Below are 11,774 nucleotides of genomic sequence, written 5' to 3'. Positions count from 1 at the left end.
ACCCTGCACTTGCCAGGCCAGGTGCTTATCCCACTGAGCTATCTCCCTGGCCCAAATTCTTTTGAGTCATATTTCTGATAATGTAATATATGATCCATATAAAGTATTCTAGTAGTTAATAAGAAAACCCATTTAAGAATTGGATAAAATATATAAACAGATGTTTCATCAGAGAAGACCCAGAGATTAGATAAACATGTTAAAAAATGCTCAGCATTAACAGATAGAGAATTGCACATTTAAATTCATCAGAAGGATTGGGGAGATAGCTTGGCAGTGTAAGCACCTGCCTGGCAAATGCAAGGACCCGGGATTGATCTCCAGTATCACATGCTGTGCTGGTCCTGGAACTCCAGGGTACACTGTGCCACCTCCAAAACTGGGCATGGTGGCACACACCTGTTATCTCAGTGCTGGGGAGGCTGAGACAGGAGAATCACTATGATTCTGAGCTGCATAATGAGACCCTGCACCAAATAAATAAATGAATAAAAAAAAATAAAAAGAAAATTAAAACCATCATAAGATAGTACCCACCTGTTAAAATGGCTGAAATTTTAAAAGAGCCCTAGTACCAGAGTAGTTTCTTAGTGTTTTGAGATAGGATTTTGCTGTGGAGCCCAAGCTGGCCTTGAATTCTCCACAGAGCTGAAGCAGGCCTTGAACTTGTAGGGATCCTCCTTCATCAGTCTCCTGGGTGCTGAGATTACGCATGTCCTGTCACACCCAGTTTCCGAGTGTTTTCATGCATATGGAACAATTGGAATTGTCATACACTAAAGATGAAAAGCTGTCAAATGGTGTAGCCACTTTGGAATACTATTTGGCCAGTTCTTTGAAAACTAAGCAGGGCCGGCCAGATAGCTCAGCCAACTAAAGCACCTGCTTAAGCAGAGCATAGCAGCCAGGGTTCAGTCCCCCCTGCTCCGTGCTGTGCTGGAGGCGATAACTGAGCTAGGGCTGTAGTCTAGGGTGACAATATTTGCCTAGCAAGCACAAGACCCTGGGTTTAAGCCCCAATATACCCACTGACCAAAAGGTAGGAACAGACACATTAGCAAAAAAGATAGATGGTATAATTTCCCACTATGAACGTTATCTTTATGTGTATCTAAAATACAGCAATAAAATAAAGCCACCAAAATAAAAGACACAAAGAAAAATATAAGGTTACACTTTAATTAAAATTTAAAATCCTCCTGAATATATAATATTTATACTGTTTACTTATTACATTCTGTTGTTTTTGGTGATAAAAATTCCTGACAAAGTGGAATAAAATGAAACGAAAAGATACCCTGTCCCTTAACAGCAATTCAAAAAAAAGCACCTATCTGTAGAATAACCCACTATTCACATATGGCTGTTTAAATTACTTTATTCATTTATTTATTTATTTAGATACCAGGTATCAAAGGCAGGACTTTGCTGTGGCACTGAGCTATATCCACAGCTTAAATTTAAATTTTTTAAAATCCTTCACTGTAACTACATCTGCAGTGAAACTGACCAAGGCAGATTGTCCTTTGTCCCATAATGTTTTGTTTGTAAGTACTGGTCTAAACAAACTTCATTCATTACAAGGGAAGTGTTGAGATTGTACAGTGTCTGAGGTGAAAAGGAAAACTTAGTGTTTTGAGATAGGATTTTGGTTAATAATCTAAGCCCCAGATCTTAAAACCTTGCAGGTGTGGGGTCTTAGTTTATACTGCTATGGTATCTGTGAATTGCAAAGTAGGAATTTATTAGCCCAGGACCAAAAAAATATCTTGGTCTTAGCAGGAAAGAAAACAAACATCTCAGCAGGGAAATCCGAGGTAAAAATTACAAAACAAGAAAAAATAACCTTTATGAAGAATAATTAGCTGTTCAAGCAGATGAGCACCCAACAGCTTCAGATAATAGATCTGAAAGAGACTAAGGCAGCTGTGTTTTGATGTGGTTAAGAAAAATTACAGAAGACACTGGTGTAGGCAGAGACTTCATGAACAAAACCCTGCTTGTGCAGACACTGTCACAGAGAATCAACACCTGGGATCTTATCTTTAGTAAGATGAGCTTTTACATAGCAAGAAAAACCACCAACAGAGTGAAGAGACAACCCTCAGTGTGGGAAAAAAACGTTTGCCCACTGTTGCTCAGACAAAGGATTACTTTCTGCAAGATATAAAGAACTTGGAAAAAATCAGAACCCCCAAATTTAAAGACCAAATCCAAAAATGGGCATTTGAAATGAATGAACACCTTTCAGATGAAAAAGTAGCAATAGGAAATAAGCATATGAAAAAATGTTCAACATCACTGGTCATTTGTGAAATGCAAATTAAAACAGTGCTGACAATCTGTCTTACCCCAGAAAGAATGGCTATCACCAAGAAATCAACCAAAAACAAATGCTGGCATACCAGTGGGGGAAAAGGGACCCTTTTCCTCTGTTTGTGAGAATGTAGACTGGTGCAACCATTGTAGAAATCAGACTATAGATTCCTCAATAACCTAGGACTAGAGGTTCCATTCAAACTAACTATTCTCATTCTGGGTATCTCTCCAAAAGAATTAAAAGCATCGGGGCCAGGGAGATGGCTCAGTAGAATAAGCATGGCTGGGGAGATAGCTCAGAGGAATACACACCTACTGGCAAGCACAAGAACCCAAGCTAAGATCCCGGGCCCCACATGAAAACTGGTCTCGGTCTCAGATGCCCCAGCATGCTATCTCAGCCCTGGATGCAGACACCCACTGTGAGGCCCCAGAATTAGGCATGGTGGCACAGGCCTGTAATCCCAGATCTCAGGAGGTTGAGACAGGAGGATCTCTGCAAGTTGGAGACCATCCTGGGGGCTACAAAAGTAAGCACAAGGCCAGCCCAAACTGCATAGCAAGACTGTCTCAAAAAAAATAAATAACTAAATGCATCATACCACTGCTGCACACCCATGATTCCAGCAGCACAATTTGTAATAGCCAAATCTTGGAAACAGCCCAAATGCCATCAACTTGTGAATGGATAAAGAAAATGTGATTTATTTATACAGTGGAGTCTATTCTGCCATAAAGAAGGCTAAGCTTGAGATATTCTTAGGTAAATGGATGCACCTCAAGACGCTTAAGTGAAATAAATTGGAAGCACATGTGTAAATACCACATTCTTTCTCTGGTATGAGAAACCAGAAATGTAAATAAGGACCCAAATATATATTAGATATATTGTGAAACAGAAAATGTTCGAATGGGGTGAAAACAAGGAAAGGGGAGGGAGAAAGAAGGGGAAAGTTTTTGTTGTTTTTTTTAAATGAGAAAACAAGGAAAATATGGAAACAAAGCTTTTGTAAATAGAGAGGGCAAGAGGTGTTGAAAGGAGGGCATGGGGAAAAAAGAATCAAGGTTTTATCAAGGTACAGATTCTTTGATGAATATGATCATTATATGTACCTAAAATATAAATATAAAATATGATTGGAAGCTGAAAAAGAACTTACATCCAGGCACAATGGTACACATTTGTAATTCTGGCTACTTGGAAGGCTGAGACAGAAGGACCTTGAAGCCTAGTCAGCTTAGTGAAAATGTGTCTCAAAATCATGGTTTTGCCGTCCAGTTCCTTAACTGTCTTCTGAGACAGCTAGAATGCTTGATTTTTTTCAGTGTTAGTGATCTGCTAGCTGGCAGTGGTAATTTTCAACCCTTCCTTGCAGAAAGTATGATCTCGATCAGCTTCTGGAACCTCGAAGTGTGACTGCAGACCCTTTGGACTACCGCCTAAGCTGGCACCTGTGGGAGGTGCTACGGACTCTTAACTATAACCACCTCGAAAAGCCAAGTGAGGGTGTGCTCCACGCCAGTTATGCTGCCCAGCTGGAAAGTGAGGGGCTCTGGGAGTGGGCCATCTTTGTCTTCCTGCACATTGACAATTCCAGGTAAGGGACCATTGAACCCACTGTCTGTATCTACAGAATTATGTCAAAGGTATCACAGTTTCTTAGGGTTCAATTCAACAAGTAATAGTTTAGAATGTGTATTAGATCAAGTCGTGGGATAACAGTCAAGACATATAGGTACTCAGCCCAGACTGACTCTCAAATATCTGAAACAGTTAAGCATACTACTTTTTTTCATTATGTATCAAGTTATATTCATCACAAGGCCCCTCAGTAATCTGAAGAGGGGAAAGAGAGCTTTGGACTGTAGTAATCAGGGAACGACTAGAGTTAAGAGTTAAAGAATCAGCCAAGTATGGTGGCACACACCTGTGGTCCCAGCACTCTGAAAGCCAAGGCAGGAAGACTGCTATATGGTCAGGGCCAGCCTGGGCTACACAGTAATATCTGTCTTAAAACAGTAATAAAGATAATAACAAACAAACATATATAGTACTTTGTTATCAGCGGTTTTACATACGTTTACATTGTGAGTAGTTTACTACATTCTCATTTTCTGCTCGCTGTAAAATATACACCCTTATAGTCTCTGCTTTACAGATGAGCACACCAAGGTAGAGTTCAACAAACATTTGCTCATTAGTCACTATGTTAGGCCTTAGTTTTCATACCTGTAAAATTAAAATGCTAGGTGATTGTGAGGTGAAGGACTGTAAAGCATCTGGAATAGCTGTTAAACCAGCCTCTCTTCACCTTCCCCTTAAAAGAAAGTCCAGCTTCTTTCTTCCTAAAGCATCCATGAGAAGGCGTTTACTTTAACACTAAGGAAGGATTTTCTGTGGTCAAATCTGGCTAATAGGGTGACAGGTATTTCAGAGTTGGCTGTGGAAAAGTAGATCCTGTTTCCTAAAAAAAGAATATAGAAAAAGAAGTAGCAGTAATAAGGAATCTTTGAAAAACATAGTTTTGATCTGAATTTAGAATGTTTGTTTCTTTGGCACAGACAGAAAAGGACTCTGAGGAGCTTTCATCCAGAGATAGCATATAATGCCATAATGTTACTCAGAGTGTGACATAATGTTACTCAGAATACAAGTCCTAGACAGAAGATTCTCACCGAGAACATACAAAGTGTAAAAGGGCAAAACTTTTCAGTGAATGTAAGAAACTGTAGCATAAATAAAAATCAGCATTTATCTTAAAGGTTTTTGGAAATAATATCTGTATGGTGAGAGAGGGGGAGAGAGAATAAATGCAAATGAGAATGAATTTTTTGTATAAGAGAAACCCATTTAAGAAGACTTAAAAATCTTGAATAATCCAATAATCAGCTTTGGGGGTTTTTGTCGAGTTTGAAGTGATCTTGTAAGGATCAAGACCTGCTGTTCCGGAGGCTGCCCCAGGGGCCCCTCAGCTATCTGCAGCAGCCTTCGACCAGGCACAGGATGGTGCTCAGTCCAGCTTCTTTCTTCCTAAAGCATCCGTGAGAAGGCTGTTCGAGAGCTGCTTACCCGGCACTGCCAGCTGCTGGAGACCCCTGAATCTTGGGCTAAGGAGACTTTCCTTACACAGAAGCTGTGTGTGCCTGCTGAGTGGATTCATGAGGCCAAAGCAGTGCGTGCACACATGGAGTCTGATATGCACTTGGAAGCCCTCTACCTGTTTAAAGCTGGTCACTGGAACCACTGCCACAAACTCGTCATCCGACACTTAGCTTCTGGTGAGTGCTGGAGTCACCCAAATTCTTCTAACTTCTGCACTCCTGTGATGGGTCAAGCCAGAAATGATTCTTAGGATAGCACATCCTTTTCAAGAGCTGTCTGAAGAAAAGCCTTGGCCAGGATGAGGGGCTAGAGGGCAAGGGAAGACAGCAGAATCAGAAATAACTGTTTTCGAGAAATCTCCTTGATGTGACTAATTATATTACTCTTTACTTACGGAAATTTTATCTAGCAACACAAGAAATACAGCTTGGGGATCTGAAGCCTAAAGTTCTTCACGTTTCCTTTGAAGAATTTCACACTATGTGCTTGTAAATCTCAAGTCTAATCCAACATTGTTTTTCCTTCCTTCCTATCTTAGATTTCTGCCAGGTTCTCTACACCTCAGGAAACCATGCACTTTACACAGACTTTGTGCTCAATATTTTGTTTCTCCAGATGCCATCATTAATGAGAACTATGACTACCTGAAGGGGTTCCTGGAAGACCTGGCACCTCCAGAGCGCAGCAGTGTAATTCAGGATTGGGAAACATCTGGCCTTGTTTACCTAGACTATATTCAAGTAATTGAAATACTCCGCCGCATTCAGCAGGTACCTAAATTCCTTAGGCAATACCTGGTTTTATTTTTCCCAGGCCCTTAAAGCTAAGATTCCAAAAGGCCTGGGGGGGGGGGGAGAAGAGAGAGAGGGAGAGAGAGAGAGAGAGAGCGAGAGGGAGAGCGAGAGCGAGCGCGCGAAGAGGAGAGTGTTGTGCTGGGGATGAAACGCAGGACTTCACGCTGATACAACAAGTTTGACAGCTGTATCAAAACTTAACTTTTGGGCATGGTAGCACACACCCATATTCCCAGCAACGTGGGAGGCTAAGGCAGGAACCTCGGAAGTATGGCTATCCTGGGCAACTTTGTGATAGCTTTGGGTTCGAGTCTCAGGACCACCAAAAGATGAAAACATAAAACCAATAAACTTCTGAGTTTATTCACCAGCTGGTATATGCAGTAGCTATTCTTGAGGATTACTGTAGTGTTCATCCAGCAATAATTTCAGGCATTGCAGTAAAATCAGGGATTGGGTGAGGGTGAGGATAATTGTTTCACATGTCCGACATGTTTCAGAATAAAAATAATACGGTTTTTAAGTTTTTATTAAAATGTCTTTAAGTCAGTCTGGACAGCCATAAAATGGGTCCTTGTTGCTTACCTTTAGCACAGAAAGCATATGGTTCAGATTGTAGGCATTTACTTTTCATTCTTACCTTAACTCCTACCACTTTTACAGTACATCTCAGCCTTGCCAGCTTTTTCTACTTATACTAAATTACCTGGAATATTTCAAGTATGCTACTTTTCTCTGACACACTTGTCCTGATATTTCAAGGTCTAAATTGCTTTAGCTCTACTTTTCTTTCTTTTCTCCTCAAAAATTGTGAACTGTACTTTTCTTTCCTTTGTATTTGTTTAGAAATCATGTTTAGTACATTGATCAAAAGTTACCTATAAAAGGCTGGTGAGATAGATCAGTGGACTAAGCACCTGCTTAGGCAAGCATAGGGACCAGGGTTCAATCCCTGGCCCTGCTCTGGGTATGCTGAGCCAGCCACTGAGACCAGGCATGGTGGCACATGCCTGTAATTCCAACACTGGGGAGTCTGAGCTGCATAGTGAGACCCTGTACCAAATACATTTAAAAAAAAAAAAAAAACCATATACCCCAGGGAGCTTCCATTTTTATTTTTGCATGGTTATTCAGTCTGAACAACTTACTTGCAAGCCAAGGCAGTTTTATGTTTGTTTTTCAAAACAGTGTTACTGGTTTAAGGACGAAGTCCACATTAAGAAATTACACTAATAACAACAAAATCAGAAATGAAAAAAAAAAAAAAAAAGAAATGACCTGCAGTACCAGATTACAGACCAGATCTCAGCCAGCAACTCGATCACCTCTTGTACCAAAGGTGATCAAAATTAAAGCATCTTAGAAAATTTAAACAGCACCTGCAACACAGTTCTTGACTAAAGCCACACTTGTAAAATAATTTTCAATGCTGCTCTGGTGTGAGAGAAGTAAACACATGACTATTGCCCCGTGGTTCAGCCCAGCAAGATAGCTCAGTGGCTTAAGGGCCTGCCTGGCAAACACAAAATCCTGCGTTTGATCCCTGGTATGAAAAAGAAACAACCCAGTGGTTCTTCTCAGAGCTTCCTCCTCTTTGGGAATATAATTTTTCTTCAACTGGACCTGGAAATAGTGCCTTCACTCTCACTCTTCCACTGCCTGGGTCAGAGAGCACTTTATGACCTTTGGTCTGTCTACATCAGTGTCCTGAGACAAGTACTCCACTAAGCTCTCATGGTGGCTGTTGGTGCATAAAAATCCACCAGGAAACACCAGCCTCCCGTGCTGCTATGGTCAAAGATCTTACAAGGAAGTGTTCGCTCACTGGGTTTTTCCAAGTACTACAGCCACACAATGGCTCCTCTGTCCAACAGAGCTTGCATTGTGTGTTGTGCAGCAACAGCAGTCTTGTCACTGCGTGGCTTTCAGAATCAAAGCCAGCCCATAGCAGGGCATCCTCGACCACTCAGTGTATAGCTCTAGACCAAACCAAGAGCAAGGATTCGGGGAGGCATGCAGATTAGATTTGGTGATATTTTTCTTACTGCTGAAACACTTGATACCCTTTTCTACTACAGTATTTGTTGACAATATTGTATTTAAGTCTGGGTTGCCATCAGCTCCTTTTGGAGAAGTCTTTTCTACTGCAAGGTTAAAACCAGTTAAATATAGAGGTTAAGAGCTGAAACTTTTGTTTTTTGGTTGTTTTTTGTTTGTTTTTTTCTTTCATCTTTTTGGGGCAGGGTCTCATTATGCAGTTCAAGCTGGCCTTGAACTCGGTAGCCCAGGCTGATCTCAAACTCACAACAATACTCCTGCCTCAGCCTCCTGAGTCGGGGGATTACAAGCTTGTGCCACCATTCCCAGCCATAAGAGGTGAAATTTTAAATTAGACTGTCAGATGCTATTTATGTCCCCCACATTCACTAGCTCTGTAACCTTGAGTGAGTTTACTAACCTCTGTCTCATCTGAACAGTCAAGCAAAAGATGTATTCAATAGTGGCACCAATTTTAGTACAGAGTTACAGGGTTTCTTAAAGATTAGACAAAATATACATAAAGTAGCACACTGCCTTACATATACTAAATGCTTGATCATTGTTATCTGTTATCCTCATCAGAGGCCTACTGTTGCAGTGCTGAGTACATAATAGGCATGCTTTATGTTTGTTGTGCTTTTAGGAAGAACTAAAAGCATCCTTTCTAAATAATCACCGAAGAAACCCTTTCCTAACTGAGTATTGATCTGTTTATCTACACAACCTACTTATTGAGAACCCAACATTTGCCAAACACAGTGTTGGATTTGGGGAATACAAAGGTAAATAATATGTATTCTTGCCAGGTGTGGTGGCACACACCTATAATCTCAGCACTTGGGAGGCTGAGGCAAGAAGATTACCTTGAGTTTGAGACCAGGCTGAACTACTTAAACAGACCCCATCTCAAAAAGGCACCTCCCCAAAAAAAGTATTCTGTACTTAGCAGAGTAATACTTTGATGCAGGAGCTATATACAAATGAACCACCAGTTACTACAAAATGAGTATAAGGATTAAACCACGAGTACTGTCTGTACAGCAGCACCCATTACTAAGTCAAAGTGCAGTGGACATTGACATTCATAATTTAATGAAACAATGACTTTTAGTTAAAAACCCCTCCCTTTTTATCTTATTGTTACCCTTTTTACCCCACATTTTACCATATAAACTTCCTACCTTAACAGAAGTTGGTATTCTTTTTGCCTGGAAAACTTGGCCCTTTCATTCCATGTCTCAGGTTAGACATGGCCTCCCCAAAGAGGTTTCTCCTGACCCATCAGTCTGCAGTGGTCCCAGTTTCTCTCTGCCATATCAACCTGTTTTAATTATCTGCATAGCTAGATCCTTCAAGGTTTGTTACTATCAGGCACTTTCTTAAGTTTCATGACAGCAAAGGCCTCAAGATGCTACCACTGGCTTTTGTGTTTTAGATTTTGCTTTACAGTGTTGAGAATTGAACTTAGGTGTGTTGTACCACCCAGTAACACTTTGAACCCTTTTTATTTTATTTTAATTTTTTGTTTATTTTATTTATGTATTTCATGTTTTAGGGAAGGGTCTACAAGGGTGTTCAGGGTCTCACTACTAGATCCGGACTTGTAGTGATCCACCTGTTTACAACCTCCCAAAAGCTGGGATTACAAGCACACGCCACCACACGCAGTCTCAGTTGCAGTCTCAGTGTGCCCCAGGGGCCGGCACGGCAGGGGGGCCGGCATGGCAGGCCTGGAGAATTGAACCTCTGGTCCCTGTGCCTGCTTGCAGGCACTTTAATCCACTGAGCTATTTGGCCCACCCGAGCCCATTTTATTTTGAGGTGGGATTTCACTAAGTTGCTTATTTTAGGCTCAAACTTGGGATGCCCCTGCTTCAGTAGCCTGAGTAGTAGTGATTACAAGTACGAGCTGCCATGCCTGGCTTGTTCACCACTGCTTAAAATCAGTTTAGCGAGGATTGAACAGTAGGGTTTTCTCTTGGCCTGATCTGTCTCTTTGCTTCTTAAAAGGAGGAATGTTCGAGTTATGAACTAGAGCAGTTAAACACCAAAGTGACTTCTCTGTGCAGCCGGATAGAGCAGATCCAGTGTCACAGTGCCAAGGACCGCCTGGCTCAGTCAGGTAAGCTCTCTCAGCCATCCCACTTACTTCAGTGCCTCTCTTCCCCAACCCATTCCTCAGTGTTCATTGTACTTTTTCTCTCTAGATATGGCCAAACGTATAGCCAACTTGTTGCGGGTGGTACTGAGCCTAAGGCATGCCCCTGATGCCACTCCGGATGCCACACCAGACCCTCAGCGAGTTCCGTTGCGCCTGTTGGCTCCCCACATTGGCCGACTCCCCATGCCTGAGGACTATGCCTTGGAGGAAATGAGCAGCCTCACACAGTCTTACCTTCGAGAACTGGCTGTTGGGAGCCAGTGAGCCCCAGGCTTCTCCTGCCACCCTCAGAGGCTGCTCACACTCAGCACAGAATGGTTGCCAGCATTGTTTTGACTGCCACGTTTTGCCATTCTCAGTTGGCTGTGGAAGACACTCTCCTTTCCTGCTGCCCAAAGCAGCACCCTCTAATTGTTCAGGGCTTTTCTTAATACTGAACATACCACAAGGGCTTCTGGAACCAAAAAAGGAGATGTTTCCTTTTACCATCCTCGAGACCACTTTTTTTCTTTTCAAAATGGTCAATAAAGCTCCTTTGGCAGAATCTCCCAAAGAACCAGGGAATTCTTTTCCATCCTCAGCATTCTGGATGTTGTCCTCTGTGCCGACTTACTGCCCTAGCCCTACTACATTTGGTACGAGGACTAAGGAGTAAAGCACATGGGACAAGTGTATGCACCTAGGATGTCCTTCGCATAGGCCAACTGTGCTCAAGAGGGGAATTTTCTTCTCAAGTAAATTGGTTGGTTAACTGATTTTGGAGTCAGAAGAGCATTGGACTGAGCAAAGAGAACAGGTACAGGGTCTTTCCAACACATTCAGGGTAGAGAGGAGCATATACCATGGAGGGATCAGTCTTCAAGGCTTGTGTTTTTTCCTGCCTTGGATGATCTTCGAATACCATGCCTTCCCTACTGCCATGTGCAACAGACATGAGTCATACATCACTTGTCTCTGGGAAACTTCCAGAACTTGGTTTGCTTCTCTTCAGTCATCTTTCCGGGAAACCTGTCTAGAGTTGTCTAAAAAGCTTAGATAAAAAATGGTAGGTTGGGGTGCCCTCCTGATTCCCTCCATTCTAGGCCCTCAGCATTTACCATCCTTCATTTATCCTTCTGGAAGGTGGGACTGTCATCAGGCAAGGCAGGGAGCTGGGCTTTTGAAGCAGGCAGAGGCCTTCCCTGCATTGCTGCCAGCCATGGGGAACCCCAGGTGCTGGCCTGAGATAGCTGATGTGGGGGCTGTCACAGACACTGTGACAGGGCTGACAGGTGCCATTCCTGGGTCTTTGTGCATGAAGATTATGTAAAGGTTTTTATTGAAAAAAAGAAAAATATATATAAATATTAAGAATAAA

The 11,774-nt window shown here is 42.0% G+C and overlaps 1 protein-coding gene across 5 annotated transcripts in view; it reads left to right on the top strand.

Moving 5' to 3' along the window:
- Positions 1 to 10,961, top strand: part of Nup98 (nucleoporin 98) — a 115,322-nt gene extending 104,361 nt beyond the window's left edge. For 4 of the 5 annotated variants that reach the window (XM_004641957.3, XM_023702080.1, XM_023702081.1 and 1 more), the window contains 5 exons: positions 3,696 to 3,917; positions 5,357 to 5,598; positions 6,038 to 6,192; positions 10,267 to 10,378; positions 10,464 to 10,961. In XM_004641957.3, coding sequence (XP_004642014.3) covers positions 3,696 to 3,917; positions 5,357 to 5,598; positions 6,038 to 6,192; positions 10,267 to 10,378; positions 10,464 to 10,681 — 949 coding nt within the window. In that variant the 3' untranslated portion in view covers positions 10,682 to 10,961. Of the gene's footprint in view, positions 1 to 3,695; positions 3,918 to 5,356; positions 5,599 to 6,037; positions 6,193 to 8,899; positions 9,037 to 10,266; positions 10,379 to 10,463 lie in introns of those variants that run through there. The other variant, XM_004641956.2, reaches the window with a different exon arrangement.
- Positions 10,962 to 11,774: the final 813 nt, after the last annotated feature.

The sequence above is a fragment of the Octodon degus genome, unplaced genomic scaffold (genome assembly GCF_000260255.1).
Source record: "Octodon degus isolate 3935 unplaced genomic scaffold, OctDeg1.0 scaffold00146, whole genome shotgun sequence".
In the NCBI taxonomy this organism is placed as follows: domain Eukaryota; kingdom Metazoa; phylum Chordata; class Mammalia; order Rodentia; family Octodontidae; genus Octodon; species Octodon degus.
Note: the sequence above shows the minus strand (reverse complement) of the source record. Positions and strands in the feature narration are given on the sequence as shown.